Source organism: Coregonus lavaretus, assembly GCF_964263955.1.
Source record: "Coregonus lavaretus genome assembly, chromosome: 17".
Lineage (NCBI taxonomy): Eukaryota > Metazoa > Chordata > Actinopteri > Salmoniformes > Salmonidae > Coregonus > Coregonus lavaretus.
In genome coordinates this window covers 23,048,499-23,066,132 of record NC_140004.1, presented here as the reverse complement: position 1 = coordinate 23,066,132, position 17,634 = coordinate 23,048,499, and the positions used below count along the sequence as shown (strand labels likewise).

The window sequence follows — 17,634 nt, the reverse complement described above, 5'->3', positions numbered from 1 at the left end:
GGAGAAGAAAAATAGTCTATACATTACTTGCATTCATGGTGCAGAAAATACATAAGAAAGAGTACTTTAAACATGACCAGTTTCACATCAATGTTCCATCAGAGGGCGCCTAGTCAGAGTGGAGGGGGTGTGGAATGCTCTGTCAGAGATATCTCTGGTTCTGTTCATGATGTTATGAGGCGAGTTTCCTGTGTGCTGAGCTCTCAATCAGAAGTCATTCCATTCTATTCTACTTCCTCCAATAAGTAGCTAGGACGGGCGTTTCACGGTTAGCACATCTGTTTGAGAGACAGAAAGATGGCAGTGAACCTAAGTAAAAATGGCATTGCCCTGACAAATGCCTACAAAGAGGTGGTAGATGAGAAATCCAACACGAACTGGTAAGGACGGTAGCTAGCTTTAATTGCTTCGCCATAACATGTTGCATCTGCTATGTTTAAGGAGCTAGCTAGCTCCCTAGCTAACATTTAATTTATTCTGTACCTAGCTAGCTATCATATCAGTTAGCTAGCTCACTGGCTCGCTAGTTGTGCAATGAAAATGTTACAACGAAGTAGTATGATGATTATTGCGATGTTGTTACTTCGTGGCCGAGACATCTGATTACCCTGTTGTCTGGCAATTTCCTTAGCTTGTTAACTAGCTAGTTAGCTAACGTTAGCTAACTAGTTAAGGATTATGTTATATAACATTACTGTTAGTTAGCCTATTTATTTAGTTACCTGTTAGCGTTTATTTTATTGGATTCATTCACATTGCAATGCCTAAACAGTACAGTAGCTAGTTAACGTTAGTCAGAATTTTTACTTGAGAAAAGTAACGTTAGTTGTTGGAGCATCAAGTTAATTCCTGTGTCACTGACGTTCAAATGAAACCTGTTGGTGTCAGTTTTTAAAGATGACCTCAATTAATTAACCGGCTTTAGTTGTCAAGACTAGGTTTATCAAACCCAGAGGGTTTTAGTCTTAGCACAAATCCTGTTGCTGTATTGAAAGTCCTTTAGTTCAACGGTGGCATGGGGACCAGACTTGGCTAACTAAAAGAGGAAGCTCTCAGAAGGGTTTTTAGCTATTTCTCACCATATAATTACACCGAACAAAAATATATACGCAACATGGAACAATTTCAAAGATTTTACTGAGTTACAGTTAATAAGGAAATCGGTAAATTGAAATAAATAAATTGGGCCCTAAGCTATGGATTTCACATGACAGGGAATACAGGTATGCGTCTGTTGGTCACAGATACCTTTTTAAAAAATGGTAGGGGCATGGATCAGAAAACCAGGTGTGACCACCATTTGCCTCATGCAGCGTGACACATCTCCTTTGCATAGAGTTGATCAGGCTGTTGATTGTGGCCAGTGGAATGTTGTCCCACTCCTCTTCAATGGCTGTGCAAAGTTGCTGGATATTGGCGGGAACTTGAACACGCTGTTGTACAAGTCGATCCAGAGCATGCCAAACATGCTCAATGGTTGACATGTCTAGTGAGTATGCAGACTATGAAAGAACTGGGACATTTTCAAGTTCCAGGAATTGTGTCCAGAACCTTGTGACATGGGGCTGTGCATTATCATGCTGAAACATGAGATGATGGCGGCGGATGAATGGCACGACAATGGGCTTCAGGATCTCATCACGGTACATCTATGCATTCAAGTTTCCATTGATTAAAATGCAATTGTGTTCGTTGTCTGTAGCTTATGCCTGCCCATACCATAACCCCACCGCCACCATGGGGCACTCTGTTCACAACGTTGAAGTCAGCAAACCGCTTGCCCACATGACGCCATACACGCTGTACAGTTGAAACCGGGATTCATCCGTGAAGAGCACACTTCTCCAACGTGCCAGTGGCCATCGAAGGTGAGCATTTGCCCACAGAAGTCGGTTATGACACCGAACTGCAGTCAGGTCTAGACCCTGGTGAGGATGACGAGCACGCAGATGAGCTTCCCTGAGACAGTTTCTGACAGTTTGTGCAGAAATTCTTCTGTTTGGAAACCCACAGTTTCATCAGCTGTGCGGTTGGCTGGTCTCAGACGATCCCGCAGGTGAAGAAGCAGGTTGTGGAGGTCCTGGGCTGGTGTGGTAACACGTGGTCTGCGGTTGTGAGGCCGGTTGGACGTACTACCAAATTCTCTAAAACGACGTTGGAGGTGATTTTATGGTAGAGAAATTATCATTCAGATCTCTGGCAACAGCTCTGGTGGACATTCCTGTAGTCAGTATGCCAATTGCACACTCTTTCAACTTGAGGCATCTGTGGCATTGTGTTGTGTGACACAACTGCACATTTTAAAGTGGCCTTTTATTGTCCCCAGCACAAGGTGCAATTGTGTAATGATCATGCTATTTAATCACCTTCTTGATATGCAACACCTGTCAGGTGGATGGATTATCTTGGCAAAGGAGAAATGCTCACCAACAGGGATGTAAACATATGTGTGCACAATTTTAGAGCAATAAGCTTTTTGTGCATATGGAACAATTATGTGATCTTTTATTTCAGCTCATGAAACATGGGACCAACACTTTACATGTTGCGTTTATATTTTTGCTCAGTATACATACTAATGCACTATTAAAGGAGCTCTACGCTTTGCACACTTAAAGTTGCACTATGCTGAAATCGCTCCACCATTTCCTGTTTGTTCAAATTCTAATAGTTAGCCTAATTTCAGTATATGTGACAAAACAAGCAAGTATATTGTAGAGAATCATTGTACCATCTAAACCGCTGTTAAATATATTTTCCATCACCCAAAATATAGTATTTTCAGCTGTTTGAAGCTGGTGTACAAAACCGAAAGGAAAAGATACAAAAATGAAACTTAAGAACGGGAAGCATAGAAAAATAGCTCACATGGGGGGGGCCTCCCGAGTGGCGCAGCGGTCTAAGGCAGTGCTTGAGGCGTCACTCGATCCCGGGCTGTGTCACAGCCGGCCGCGACCAGGAGACCCATGAGGCGGCGCTCAATTGGCCCAGCGTCATCCGGGTTAGGGGAGGGTTTGGCCGGCCGGGATGTCCTTGGCCCATTGCACTCTAGTGACTGCTGTGGCGGGCCGGTGCATGCAAGCTGACTTCGGTCGCCAGATGTACAGTGTTTCCTCCAACACATTGGTGTGGCTGGCTTCCGGGTTAAGCGAGCAGTGTGTCAAGAAGCAATGCGGCTTGGCAGGGTCGTGTTTCGGAGGATGCATGGCTCTAGACCTTCACCTCTCCCGAGTCCGTACGCGAGTTGCAGCGATGGGACAAGACTGTAACTACCAATTGGATATCACGAAATCGGGGAGAAAAAGGGGTACAAAGTACACAAAAATAAATAAATGAAAAAGCTCATAGAACAGATCTACCGCTTCTTTGACTTGCTTTCAATGAGGATGATAGATCTCACATTTCTCTGTGAATTTGGTGGGTCACCCAAAAAGTTACATATTGCAGCTTTAAATGGTCTGATCCAAAGTTATGCAGTTCAACCAAGTGTCATGTTGTTTTGAGTAAGGCACATCACCTAGCCAGGTTGCTTCAGGATGCTATTCTGCAATAGCTTACTAAGCAGTGGCTAAGTGTGGTTGTGAATGTGGACACTGATGTTGACAGTATGTTGTTTAAACTGCTTATTAGGCTACCTATCTACAATTTTGCAATGGTAGTGTGATCCTGTAACCTGGCATTCTTCTCTGCAGGGCCTTGTTCACCTATGAGGGGAACACTAATGATATACGATTGGCAGAAAAGGGAGGTGAGTGTGGTAGACAGAATCCAAAGATTGGCTCCAACATGTAAATGTATTCTGTTTGGAATCGAGTTTGCAATGTTGTCTGAGATCATCACCCTCACTTATGGTGTGCCACTGAATTGCTCTCAAAGCACAGTAAGACAATTTTAAAAGATGCAAGCAAAGGTAAATGTAAATCTTTTGCAGTAGTGGCATATTTTATTGTTTGGATAAGTCTCCCAGACAAGAGTTTCTTTCAGAAGATAACTATTTGCATATGTGAAAAGAAAGGTAACAAAGCATGTGTAATCACATTTTAGTCATTTAGCAGACGCTCTTATCCAGAGCGACTTACAGTTTAGAGTTAGTGCATTCATCTTAAGGTAGCAAGGTGAGACGACCACATGTCAGTCATAGTCAGTTGGCTACTTGTGTACCCAAACGCTTCAGCCCAGATTGAAAAAGAAGAGGATCAGGTGCTCGACTGAGGGACATGAAAATCCCAAAAAGAATCCTTACCCCAGGACACTTCAACGGGTGACTATCCAGGAATATAAAGAAAAAGGATCCCTCTGTTTCTGCATAGATCTGATAATTAATTGACGTGGTATACAAAAAGGCTTACGCTGGCATATTCACCTTTTAAGGGGGGGGGATTAATCAAGATACTTACAACCCATACTGTCAAAAATAGAACATGTTGAAAAGGGGAGTCATTTGTCATGTGATGTTTACATAATGTAGGCTTTACACAGTAATGTAGACTTTGCATAGAACATATATTCTACAATGTTCCGATACTGGTGTTTTCAGATGGTGGACTGGAGGAACTGGTGGAGGAACTTAACAGCGGTAAAATTATGTACGCTTTCTGTCGTGTCGAAGACCCAAACTCTGGCCTGTGCAAATACGTCCTCATCAACTGGGTGAGTGCTGCACTACACTCCCCTTTCTTCTAAAGGTGGCACTCCTCTGTATTTTGTAAATCAGGTCAAGTTGAATGAATCTTATGAGTATTTGTGTTTCAGACTGGAGAAGGTGTGAAAGACGCCAGGAAAGGACTGTGTGCCAATCATGTCAGCTCCATAGCTAATTTTCTCAAGGTAATTTAATTTGGCAAGGTCTAGACCCGTCAAACTCAACTCTGGACCTCGAAGCCAGTTCCACTGCATTTGTTCCCTTCAAATTAGGGACTGATTTAGACCTGGGACACCAGGTGTGTGCAATTAATTATCAGGTAGAACAGAAAACCAGTAGGCTCCAGACCTCGTAGGCGTTGAGTACCCCTGGTCTAGACATTGTCTCCACACAGGCCGCTTATGTTTAGTTAATGACGAAAAATCAATAACTATGCAATTACACCACATGACCAAAAGTATGTGGACACCTGCTCATCGAACATCTCATTTCAAAATCATGGGCATTAATATGGAGTTGGTCCCCCCTTTACTGCTATAACAGCCTCCACTCTTCTGGGAAGGCTTTCCACTAGATGTTGGAACATTGCTGCGGGGACTTGCTTCCATTCAACCACAAGCGTTAGTGAGGTCGGGCACTGATGTTGGGCGATTGGGCCTGGCTCTCAGTCAGCGTTCCAATTCATCCCAAAGGTGTTTGATGGGGCTCTGTGCTGGCCAGTCAAGTTCTTCCACACCGACCTCGACAAACCATTTCTGTATGGACCTCGCTTTGTGCACGGGGGCATTGTCATGTTGAAACAGGTAAGGGCCTTCCCCAAACTGTTGCCACAAAGTTGGAAGCACAGAATCGTCTAGAATGTCATTGTATAATGTAGCGTTAAGATTTCCCTTCACTGGAGCTAAGGGGCCTAGCCCAAACCATGAAAAACAGCCCCAGACATCTGGCATCTGCCAAACCCAGATTCGTCCGTCGGATGGTGAAGTGTGCTCCAGAGTCCAATGGCGGTGAGCTTTACACCACTCCAACCGACGCTTTGCATTGCGCGTGGTGATCTTAGGTTTGTGTTCGGCCATGGAAACCCATTTCATGAAGCTCCCAATGAACAGTTCTTGTGCTGACGTTGCTTCCAGAGGCAGTTTGGAATTCGGTAGTGAGTGTTACAGACGATTTTTACGCGCTTCAGCACTCAGTGGTGCCGTTTTGTGAGCTTGTGTGGCCTACCACTTTGTGGCTGAGCCTTTGTTGCTCCTAGACGTTTCCACTTCACAATAACAGCACTTACAGTTGACCCGGGGCAGCTCTAGCGAGGCAGAAATTTGACGAACTGACTTGTTGGAAAGGTGGCATTCTATGACCGTGCCACGTTGAAAGTCACTGAGCTCTTCAGTAAGGCCATTCTACTGCCAATGTCTGTCTATGGAGATTGCATGGCTTTGTGCTCAATTTTATACACCTGTCAGCAACGTGTGTGGCTGAAATAGCCCAATCCACTAATTTGAAGGGGCGTCCACATACTTTTGTGTGTATAGTGTATTTATGTGTACACTTGCAAAACTAGCCTCAACAGGACATGAAATGAAGAACAATTGCAGGAAAGATAGAGTAGACACCCCTGTTAGTGCCAGTAATAGCATTTGAGTGTTTAAGAGTTGAGCAGAAGTTGGATGCTACTTAGGGTGAATTATGGGTTGAAGTTTTCTCTTATCAGTTGTTATCATGAAAGTCACCATGCTAACTGCATGTCAACAAATCCTATGGGTGGTGGCTGAGTCAGATATCAAATATCCCTGCTACGGACAACCCTTTCACGGCCTTATCTGGAATGTGTGATGCGTGTTATTTGTAGCTAAAATGTCTGCTGTAATTCCAGGGAGCTCATGTCACAATAAACGCCCGTGCAGAGGAGGATGTGGAACCTGAGGCTATTATGCAAAAGGTGGCGAAGGCCTCAGGGGCCAACTACAGCTTCCACAAAGAGTCCAACAAGTTCCGAGACGCTGGTCCCCAGGGACCTGTGGTATGTACAGCATCTTATCCTTTTGGAAATTAAAATCATAAAATTGTAGTTATGCATTATGAGTTTGTTTCATCAAATGATGTACAGGCAGGTTGCACTGTTAGGCAAGTTGCTTTGTGGTCAGATATACTCTCATAGCAAATTAGTTTTGGTTATTAACTTGTCTGCCTGTGGACATTTTTGGTTAGAATGATTGAACAAGGCTGCGGATGAGAGATTCTCAGTGTGGGTTTGTTTCCAACGTGTTGGATGTTGTGACGTGCAGAGCTGGTTGTTTACAATGACTCATCTGCAGTAGAATCCAGGGGCTTAGTTGAGCTCATGATTGTTGGCCAGGGCTGGAGCCAGAGAAGCCAGGCCAGGACAGCCTGTTAACTCTGCATAATAAACCAACATGCTGTGTCAGTACTGGATCTGGGTAGGGGTTGGTGTCTAGGAGTGACAACTTGTTTTTTGTTGTGTTTAGCTAACGCTTGTATTTTGTTATGACAGGGCTCTGTGTATCAGAAGACCAACGCCATGTCTGAAATAAAACGGACCAATAAAGACAACTTCTGGGCGCAGGCAGAGGTAAGTCAGCTCCAACACCTTACTCCCACTACAGGGACTCCACGGTGTCGCCCTCCCAGAGTGCAAAGAACCTTGGCGTGGCCCTGACGACACCCTGTCGTTCTCTGCAACATCAAAGCAGTGACTCGCTCCTGCAGGTTTATGCTCTACAACATCCGTAGAGTATGACCCTACCTAACATAGGAATGGCGCAGGTCCTAATCCAGGCACTTGTCATCTCCCATCTATAATATTGAAACTAACTCGCTGTTGGCTGGGCTCCCCGCTTGTGCCATCAAACCACTGCAACTTATCCAGAATGCCGCAGCCCACCTGGTGTTCAACCTTCCTAAGTTCTCCCATGTCACCACGCTCCTCAGCACACTCCACTGGCTTCCAGTCGAAGCTCGCATCATCTTCCAGACCCTGGTGCTTGCCTACAGAGCAGCAACGTAAAGCCCCTCCTTGTGGTCCTCTGTAGCTCAATTGGTAGAGCATGGTGCTTGTAACGCCAGGGTAGTGGGTTCGATCCCCGGGACCACCCATACGTAAAAATGTATGCACACATGACTGTAAGTCGCTTTGGATAAAAGCGTCTGCTAAATGGCATATTATTATATATATTATTATATTATTACCTTCAGGCTATGCTCAAACACTACATCCCAACCCGAGCACTCTGTTCCGCCACCACTGGTCTCTTGGCCCTCCCACCCCTACGGGAGGGCAGCTCCCACTCAGCCCAGTCAAAGCTCGTCTCTGTCCTAGCACCCAAATGGGGGAACAAGCTTCCCCCTAAAGTCAGGACAGCGGAGTCCCTGCCCATCTTCCGAAAACGTCTGAAAACCTACCTCTTTGAAGAGTATCTTAAATAACCCCAAAAAAAGGCACTTGCTTTTCCTACTAGCACTGACTTTGCTCATAAATACTTTGAGGGAAAATGTACTTGATACGATTGTTGTTGTCTCACCTAGTTATCTTAAGATGAATGCGCTAATTGTAAGTCGCTCTGGATAAGAGCGTCTGCTAAATGACAAAAATGTAAAACGTAAATACTGGTTAGATTTGCTTGAGTGTTGCTCAGCATGTTCTGGTTAAATAGTCCTTTATAACAGTGAATACCCTGACTTCGTATCATGCTCTGTGTGTCTGTCTCAGAAAGATGAGGAGAAGCGGCAGCGGGAGGAGCGCTGCAAGGCAGACGAAGAGCGCCAGAAGCTGGAGAAAGATCGGAAGGATCGAGAGGCCAAGGAGGCAACTCTCAGAGAGAAGAGAGACAAGGAGAGGGCCTCTATGATTGACCAGCAGAAGTGAGTAAAAACGGTGGTTAGGAAACTAAGCTGGAGGTGGTTATCATATTTAGCTGACCTTATTAAGACAGTCAGGTTTCCATTTAGTCTGCTTTTCCCATTTGTTTAACAGGACGTACCAGCAGCAGCAGGAAGCTGAGAGCAGAGACAATGAGAAACAACAATGGGTGAGTTGTCTGCTGACTCACAGCAGGACAGGCCGGCTGTCTGAGTAGAATTCAAATCAGATCCACAGTAGGGGGCAGTAGATCTGTTTATACAAGATGCACCCCACCAGACCTGGGTTCAAATACATGTGTATTTGTTATTTAAATAGGCCTGCCTATTTTCTGTGTATTTGAATATTTTCAAATAATGTAGCCCGATTTCAATTACTTCTATTGGAAGTATTTTCAAGTAATTTCCTTTAAATAGCCTACTATTTGAAAGTATTTTCAGATACTTATTTCAGATACTATTTAAATACCTGGGTTATATGCATGGGAGTGTATTTGAGTCAGTGTATTTGAATATTTTAAAAGTGTATTTCCAAATACATTCCAATATTTAACTATTTGTATTTTCTTTGAAATGTATATGAAAGTAATTGAGATATTTGAAATAGTATTTTAACCCAGGTCTGCACCCCACCTAAATTATGTTTTAAATGTGAAGGCACACATTTAGGACATAAGTATAACACTAGAACAAACTATACAGAACCGGTAGGTGTAGCCTCAGAGGTAGTGTTGAATGATGTGTGGTGCATCATCGTCATCATCAGGAGGAGCAGGAGAAGGACTTCCAGGCAGCTCAGAAGAAAGGGTTGAAGCGTGGTGAATCAGTGGAGAAAGCCAATGTGAGTTAAATGTGGCCCCCTGTAGGATTAATAATTGTTTAAAGGTTCCCTGTGACTCAGAACCCTCTGCTTCCCTTTCCATCGACTCAACCAAATCTGTTCGTTGCTTGAATCTAAACTCTCCATAGCTTCACTTACTGTCGTTTTCTTGTTTATACATTCTTTCTACTCTACTACCCTCTACTGTGGTCATGACTTCTCATCTTTGAACATCATTCAGAACACCTTTATGCAGACAGTAGATGGTATTGTAGATTATGTGTTGTAGATTATGTTCTTTATTAAAGGGAACATCTGGAACGTTGCTATGGCTATACAGTACCCAGTGTGTATGTCTGACCACATGGTGTGTTTCAGGAGGCGGCCTCCCTGATCTCCCAGCGATCTATGAACCCCAGAGAGATGTTCAAGCAGAGAGAGAAGGGCATGGCCTCCAGCACTGCAGACACCAACACCCCTGCCAGCCCCCAGCCAGGTAATCCACCAATTCAATACAACTGTTTGCTGTTTTATATACCCAGTGTAGTTCTTAATGAGGACTTTAGGTGATTATGTCAAATGTTTTTTCCATGAGTGTTTCATAGCTGGGCTTTCTAGCTCTCTGTCAGGTGTGGGTGTGATCTTGCAGCGAGATCAGGGGATTGTCTGGGCCATGTTGAAACATGCAGAAGGAGAATCTTGTCACATTACTCTGCCTTCATCAACTTTATCTCATTGTCTCATATCACATCTTGTCTCTAGACCACATCTGCTTTGTGTTGTCTCTGCTCTGCTGGGTAACCTTTCCGGCCAACCTGTCTGTCTGCTCTGGTGTGTGTTTCTCAGGGCGTTTGAACAGCCCATTTCTTTCTAAGCAACTATGCGAGCCCGAGCCGTCCCACTTGCCCCTGCGCCAAGCCTCCCCTCTGCCAGCAGGCTCCGCCTCTCCTGTCCCTGCTGCAGGTCTGAGCTCACTCATACCGCTGACACAAACTGACCCCTTCCCAACACACACACACAGAAATAGTTCACACGTAGGTGACTGAGAGACATACACTTGCTATGTTTGTGTTTTTGTCAAATCTCTACCTGATACTACTCCCTTTAAATCAATCAATCTAAATGATTTACCTGATGCTACGCCCTTTAAATCAATCAACCAATCAATCAAACCAGATGATTTACCTGATGCTACTCCCTTTCCTTTCTTGTTATTGCAATTTAACACCACCCTCATGGCTCATGGGCCATGCCCATCATTAGATCACTGTACATCATCAATCTCATCCAGTGGCTTGTTGTTTTCCATGAGACTTGACAGATGGTTTGGTAATTATTCAGTGTCTGAATATTTGAGTGCATGCTTTAGTATGTTTGTACATTTGTACACTCTGTGTATCTGTGCTCGTATATCATTTGTATGTGTGTACGTTGTGTCATAATAAGAACCCAGTGTGGATGAGCCTGTTGTGGATGAACCCACTCCCAGTGTGGATGAGCCATCCCAGTCTGAGTGCTTGGATGAGCAGGATGCAACCCCTGTTCAGGATGCAGTCCCTGAGGATCAGTGGCAAGATGAAGGTGGGCCCTACTCCACACACACCTCAGTCTGAACACACAACAGTCATATTCATCTCTCATCTGTGTATCATCATGACCCTTTCTCTGGACACATTTCTTAATTACTTTGTGCTCTGGATCGCTGGTGCTGCTGCCACCTGTTGGTAGAGAGAGGTAGTGTTTTTCAGATAAAGACATGTACTTTTTCAGTTTCAGTAAAGGCAATGGCAGCTCCCACTCAGCACAACCATGCCCCAGAGCCAGCCGAAAACAACCTCTATGAGGAGCCCCCACAGGTGAATATTTGTCAGCACATGAGCAGTGAGATTCATTATTTGTTACAGCAATAGTATAGTCCCCTGTAGCTCAGTTGGTAGAGCATGGCGCTTGCAACGCCAGGGTTGTGGGTTCGCCACGGGGGGCCAGTATGAAAATGTATGCACTCACTAACTGTAAGTCGCTCTGGATAAGAGCGTCTGCTAAATGACTAAAATGTAAATGTATAGTTTATTTTTTATCAGAAAATCCCTTATCACAATCATTATTGAAATACCATTCAAGTCGAGAGGTAAATATTTGCGCTTGAACTTAAACTTGAAGAGCATTCTCAGAGGTATAGCACCCCTTGTTGTTCCCTCAGATGGAAGAGAACACGAATGAGGTGGCTGCAGAGAAGACCAACCGAGGTGTCTGTGCCAGGGCTCTATATGACTACCAAGCTGGTAAGCATTGTCACAGCCTACTGACAATTTACAGTAGACACTCGGCCCACTGAACTGGTTCTCTGTGTGAGCAATGTGTAACCGTGACGTTTTGCCCATATGGAGAATCAATGTGGGTGGAACTGCTAGATGGAAACTGGCAGTCAGTGAGCAGTGGTTCCCCTAGGATATTTTTCAGCAACTGTGGCAAAGTTGGGGGGGGGGGGGGGTACTGGGTATGGCCAGTGGCATGGTTTTAGAGGTAATTCTACACATTTTCCCATGGGGATGAGAGAAACTGCAGTTTCAAAGCTAATTTCCTGCAATTCTACACATTTTGCAATGGCTTATGCCTTGTTTTTAATGCTATCTGAGTGACTCAAACATTATAACAAAATCAATAGGAGCCCCATGCCATGATGACATTTTGGGAATTTCAGATTCTCCCTGTCTTGTTTTTATTTTGGTGATTGTTAGTTCTCAAATATTATCTTATTAAAACATATATAGCTCCATTATCTTTTCTACATACTTTATAGCTGGTTTTAGTCGTTTAAGTTTACACTGAAAACGTTTTACCATCCAGATTATTATTATTATTATTATTATCCACGATATCAGGGATACATTGCCGAGGGAATAGACACCTTACAATAATACAGCAACAGATATCCGAATGGACATGGTGATCTGAGGTATTGCTCTTCTTTTCATTTCACAGCTGATGAGACAGAGATCTCCTTCGATCCCGATGACATTCTCAATGGCATCGAGATGATTGACGAGGGCTGGTGGCGGGGCTACAGCCCAGACGGTCATTTTGGAATGTTCCCAGCCAATTACGTGGAGCTTGTCTAAGTCCATACCTTGCCCGCTCACTAGATCAGCATATTGAAGGCAGAAGAGAAAATATCCCCCCAGAAGAATTTGGCAGTAGGGAAACTGCTAGCTCCAGAACACAGCAGGTCAGAAGTAACTCAACAGTGAACTTTTCATAGTCAATTGCTGAACTGAATCCTTCACAATATGGACCAATGTATGAACAGTGACCAGGGGTTGCTCAAATCTATCCCTGTTGAAGAGAGAAATTCCATTATTTAGTTTATGTTGTGAGAACTTAAATGGCATTATTTAGGTTTTGATGAAAACCCATATACTGGCCAATCCCAAACTGAATCTCTTACCTTCTGTGATGCAGTAAATTGTCAGACTTTTTTGATGTTTCAATTCAAGATTCCATTGTGAACATTAACAGCACTTGTACATCACATATCTTAAAAAGTGAAGCCAGTTTTGTTCCAGGTGTACTTTTTTTGTTATTTGTAGCATTCACTCCTGTCATGTTCAGGATAATAACATTTCATAGCTCACATAACGGTACCAAATATGATTTTTTTGCCTTTTCCTCAGACTGATATTTTATGTGAATATTTCTATCAGAAATGAGTTTGCTTGAAAATAATCCTGTGTGAATTTCAAACCATAGTTTGCTATTGCAGTTGAATATTAGAAAACCAAAAGGTTATAGATTTGCTGTGCTCTCCTGGGTGGCTGAATTCAAGAAAGAATGGGGGTGAAAATGACACAATCATCATCTCCTTGTGAAATCCTTGTGCAAAAGTATTATTTAAAAAAATATATGTAATGGTTATGCTAAAGAGCTTGTCCCCATACCCTCCCTCCCTGCCCTTTTCAGCCCCTAGAGCAGGGTTCTTCAATTCCGGTCCTGGAGGGCCGAAACACTTCTGTTTTTTATTTCTACCTGGTAGTTAATTGCACTCACCTGGTGTCCCAGGTCTGAAATAACCCCTGATTTAGAAGGAGAGGATGAAAAACAGAGGTGTTTCGGCCCTCCAGGACCGGAATTGAAGAACCCTGCCCTAGAGAATTTTTATGACTGTTTCAGGGACCAGTTACACGAAACAAGGCATGAGTCATCTTTCCTCTCGTGTTGTTGCCTCGTCTTGTTGTCGTAATCTGTGTCTTGGGGTACAATTTGTCTCTGCTTAACCTGTCTTTCACAGTCCAGCTTCCATCAAAATACAGGTCTGTGATTGTCTTAATTTAGCAGGCTTAAGAGAGCCGTGATCAGACGCTGTTATCATGTGAGAGTGCCAAACGAGGGTAACGGAGTGGGGGGATGATGCTGTCCTCTGGAAAGTGCTTTCTCTCATTCTAATCTGTGTGGAAACTTCAATACCATTATGCAGCGTCACCGCTTTTTAACTGAAATCATTGTGAAATAAAACGTTTGTGGGACATTGTCACTTTAAAAACGATCACTGTAATTTCAAGGTGCATGATGTATCCATTGTCCATGTTTTTGTTTTTCAAGAGTATATTGTAATGCTAATACGTTCGTCATAATAAAAGAGTTCAAGTAAAATGTGTGCCAGTCATGGCATCTTTTGTAAATGTTGGTTGTGGCGGCAGTAAGTTGATTTAAACATGGGAGGGCGGTAGTATCTAGCTGATAAAATTGAATGGTGTGCAAGGTGGCATATTGATTATTCTGAAATCTGTTTGGAGTGAAAGCATTGGGGACTTTGAAGGAGCAGTAACTGTTTGATATTGTAGCTACAGTTAGGAGTATCACTTTTAGTCTCATACATAAACCTTAGTTGTGATATATATTCATTCTATAAGCAGTTTCCTGGAATGAGAGCATTAAGGTAACGGCCGGGGATTTTTGTTATTACCTCAGTTTCAGTTTCACAAGAACAGCAAGGTTTTTTAAGTTAACGTTTTTCCCCATCCTTTTAGATAAGATCTCACTTATTTTTCCCTCAACTGAAAAGACATGTCTAAAAGCCTCCCAAAGTGCACTTTTTAAAATTATTAGTTAATTGTGTTACTGAAAATGGCTGAAACTTACAAGAAACCCAAAGTCACGCAAAAGATGAAGAACTGAAAGAAACGTATAGGCCTTTATTTGTTTTCTAACGGTAGAATTCAAAGTGTAACTAGAAAGGCCATTCGATGATTGTGAGTCAAACCTAGAGACTGTTCTGATTGGAATGACAACATTTCTTCTGAACTGTTTCCGTTTACAGTCTGCTGACCCTCTCACTGAAAGGCTGAGATAAATGGCAGGGGATCTTTACATCGAATTTCTCATCTATTCTAAACACTCAGTTTAACTTGGTATTAACGTGAAAATGTCATGTGGCATGCATTATGTCTCTGAGATTTACAGTGCATTCAGAAAGTATTCACACCCCTTGACTTTTTCCATATTTTGATACAATACCCCCATAATGACAAAGCAAAAACAGGTTTTTAGACATTTTTGCAAATGTATATCTTTTTTTACAAAATACCTTATTTACATACAGTGAGGGGAAAAAAGTATTTGATCCCCTGCTGATTTTGTATGTTTGCCCACTGACAAAGACATGATCATTCTATAATTTTAATTGTAGGTTTATTTGAACAGTGAGAGACAGAATAACAACAAAAAAATCCAGAAAAACGCATGTCAAAAATGTTATAAATTGATTTGCATTTTAATGAGGGAAATAAGTATTTGACCCCTCTGCAAAACATGACTTAGTACTTGGTGGCAAAACCCTTGTTGGCAATCACAGAGGTCAGACGTTTCTTGTAGTTGGCCACCAAGTTTGCACACATCTCAGGAGGGATTTTGTCCCACTCCTCTTTGCAGATCTTCTCCAAGTCATTAAGGTTTCGAGGCTGACGTTTGGCAACTCGAACCTTCAGCTCCCTCCACAGATTTTCTATGGGTTTAAGGTCTGGAGACTGGCTAGGCCACTCGAGGACCTTAATGTGCTTATTCTTGAGCCACTCCTTTGTTGCCTTGGCCGTGTGTTTTGGGTCATTGTCATGCTGGAATACCCATCCACGACCCATTTTCAATGCCCTGGCTGAGGGAAGGAGGTTCTCACCCAAGATTTGACGGTACATGGCACTGTCCATCGTCCCTTTGATGCGGTGAAGTTGTCCTGTCCCCTTAGCAGAAAAACACCCCCAAAGCATAATTGTTCCACCTCCATGTTTGACGGTGGGGATGGTGTTCTTGGGGTCATAGGCAGCATTCCTCCTCCTCCAAACACAGCGAGTTGAGTTGATGCCAAAGAGCTCGATTTTGGTCTCATCTGACCACAACACTTTCACCCAGTTCTCCACTGAATCATTCAGATGTTCATTGGCAAACTTCAGATGGCCCTGTATATGTGCTTTCTTGAGCAGGGGGACCTTGCAGGTGCTGCAGGATTTCAGTCCTTCACGGCGTAGTGTGTTACCAATTGTTTTCTTGGTGACTATGGTCCCAGCTGCCTTGAGATCATTGACAAGATCCTCCCGTGTAGTTCTGGGCTGATTCCTCACCGTTCTCAGGATCATTGCAACTCCACGAGGTGAGATCTTGCATGGAGCCCCAGGTCGAGGGAGATTGACAGTTATTTTGTGTTTCTTCCATTTGCGAATAATCGCACCACTGTTGTCACCTTCTCACCAAGCTGCTTGGCGATGGTCTTTGTAGCCCATTCCAGCCTTGTGTAGGTCTACAATCTTGTCCCTGACATCCTTGGAGAGCTCTTTGGTCTTGGCCATGGTGGAGAGTTTGGAATCTGATTGATTGATTGCTTCTGTGGACAGGTGTCTTTTATACAGGTAACAAGCTAAGATTAGGAGCACTCCCTTTGAGTGTGCTCCTAATCTCAGCTCGTTACCTGAATAAAAGACACCTGGGAGCCAGAAATCTTTCTGATTGAGAGGGAGTCAAATACATATTTCCCTCATTAAAATGCAAATCAATTTCTAACATTTTTTACATGCGTTTTTCTGGATTTTGTTGTTGTTATTCTGTCTCTCACTGTTCAAATAAACCTACCATTAAAATTATAGACAGATCATTTCTTTGTCAGTGGGCAAACGTACAAAATCAGCAGGGGATCAAATACTTTTTCCCTCACTGTAAGTATTCAGACCCTTTGCTATAAGACTTGAAATTGAGCTCAGGTGCATCCTGTTTACATTGATCATCCTTGAGATGTTTCTACAACTTGATTGCAGTCCACCTGTGGTAAATTCAATTGATTGGACATGATTTGGAAAGGCACACACCTGTCTATATAAGGTCCCACAGTTCACAGTGCATGTCAGAGCAAAACCCAAGCCATGAGGTTGAAGGAATTATCCGTAGAGCTCCGAGACAGGATTGTGTCAAGGCACAGATCTGGGGAAGGGTACCAAAAATGTCTGCAGCATTGAAGGTCCCCAAGAACACAGTGGCCTCCATCATTCTTAAATAGAAGAAGTTTGGAACCACCAAGACTCTTCCTAGAGCTGGCCAAACTGAGCAATCGGGGGAGAAGGGCCTTGGTCAAGGAAGTGACCAAGAACCCGATGGTCACTCTGATAGAGCTCCAGACTTCCTCTGTGGAGATGGGAGAACCTTCCAGAAGGACAACCATCTCTGCAGCACTTCACCAATCAGGCCTTTATGGTAGAGTGGCCAAACGGAAGCCACTCCTCAGTAAAGGGCACATGACAGCCCGCTTGGAGTTTGCCAAAAGGCACCTAAAGGCCTCTCAGACCATGAGAAACAAGATTCTCTGGTCTGATGAAACCAAGATTGAACTCTTTGGCCTAAATGCCAAGCGTCACGTCTGGAGGAAACCTTGCACCATCCCTACGGTGAATCATGGTGGTGGCAGCATCATACTGTGGGGATGTTTTTCAGTGGCAGGGACTGAGAGACTAGTCAGGATCGAGGAAAAGATTAACGAAGCAAAGTACAGAGAGATCCTTGATGAAAACCTGCTCAGGACCTCAGACTGGGTCGAAGGTTCACCTTCCAACAGGACAACGCAGGAGTGGCTTCAGGACAAGTCACTGAATGTCCTTGAGTGGCCCAGCCAGAGCCCGGACTTGAACCCGATCGAACATCTGAGAGACCTGAAAGAAGCTGTGCAGCGACGCTCCCCGTCCAACCTGACAAAGCTTGAGAGCATCTGCAGAGAAGAATGGGAGAAACTCCCCAAATACAGGTGTGCCAAGTCTGTAGTGTCACA

At 43.6% G+C, this 17,634-nt stretch overlaps 1 protein-coding gene across 5 annotated transcripts; it reads left to right on the top strand.

Moving 5' to 3' along the window:
- Positions 1–156: 156 nt before the first annotated feature.
- LOC311144456 (drebrin-like protein B) lies at positions 157–13,989 on the top strand. Of its 5 annotated transcripts, XM_084180475.1 has the most exons (16): positions 161–380; positions 3,693–3,748; positions 4,538–4,650; positions 4,753–4,827; positions 6,516–6,662; positions 7,155–7,232; positions 8,370–8,521; positions 8,634–8,688; positions 9,285–9,359; positions 9,717–9,834; positions 10,185–10,301; positions 10,785–10,919; positions 11,109–11,194; positions 11,539–11,620; positions 12,321–13,294; positions 13,484–13,989. In XM_084180475.1, exons 1-15 carry the CDS (start codon positions 298–300, stop codon positions 12,455–12,457), a joined length of 1,509 nt encoding a protein of 502 aa, XP_084036601.1. In that variant the 5' UTR covers positions 161–297; the 3' UTR covers positions 12,458–13,294; positions 13,484–13,989. The 5 variants fall into 5 exon arrangements, with proteins under 5 accessions (XP_084036605.1, XP_084036601.1, XP_084036604.1 ...); XM_084180478.1 differs by lacking the exon at positions 10,185–10,301 and having other exon boundaries at positions 12,321–12,901; positions 13,457–13,989; XM_084180477.1 differs by lacking the exon at positions 10,185–10,301.
- The last annotated feature ends 3,645 nt before the right edge of the window (positions 13,990–17,634 follow it).

Bases quoted from the DNA above. Each gene is read 5' to 3' on its own strand.
- LOC311144456 (XM_084180475.1), top strand. From the start codon at position 298: ATGGCAGTGAACCTAAGTAAAAATGGCATTGCCCTGACAAATGCCTAC. The intron at 381-3,692 runs GTAAGGACGGTA...TCTTCTCTGCAG, and splicing joins GAGAAATCCAACACGAACTG to GGCCTTGTTCACCTATGAGG. The intron at 9,360-9,716 runs GTGAGTTAAATG...GGTGTGTTTCAG, and splicing joins AATCAGTGGAGAAAGCCAAT to GAGGCGGCCTCCCTGATCTC.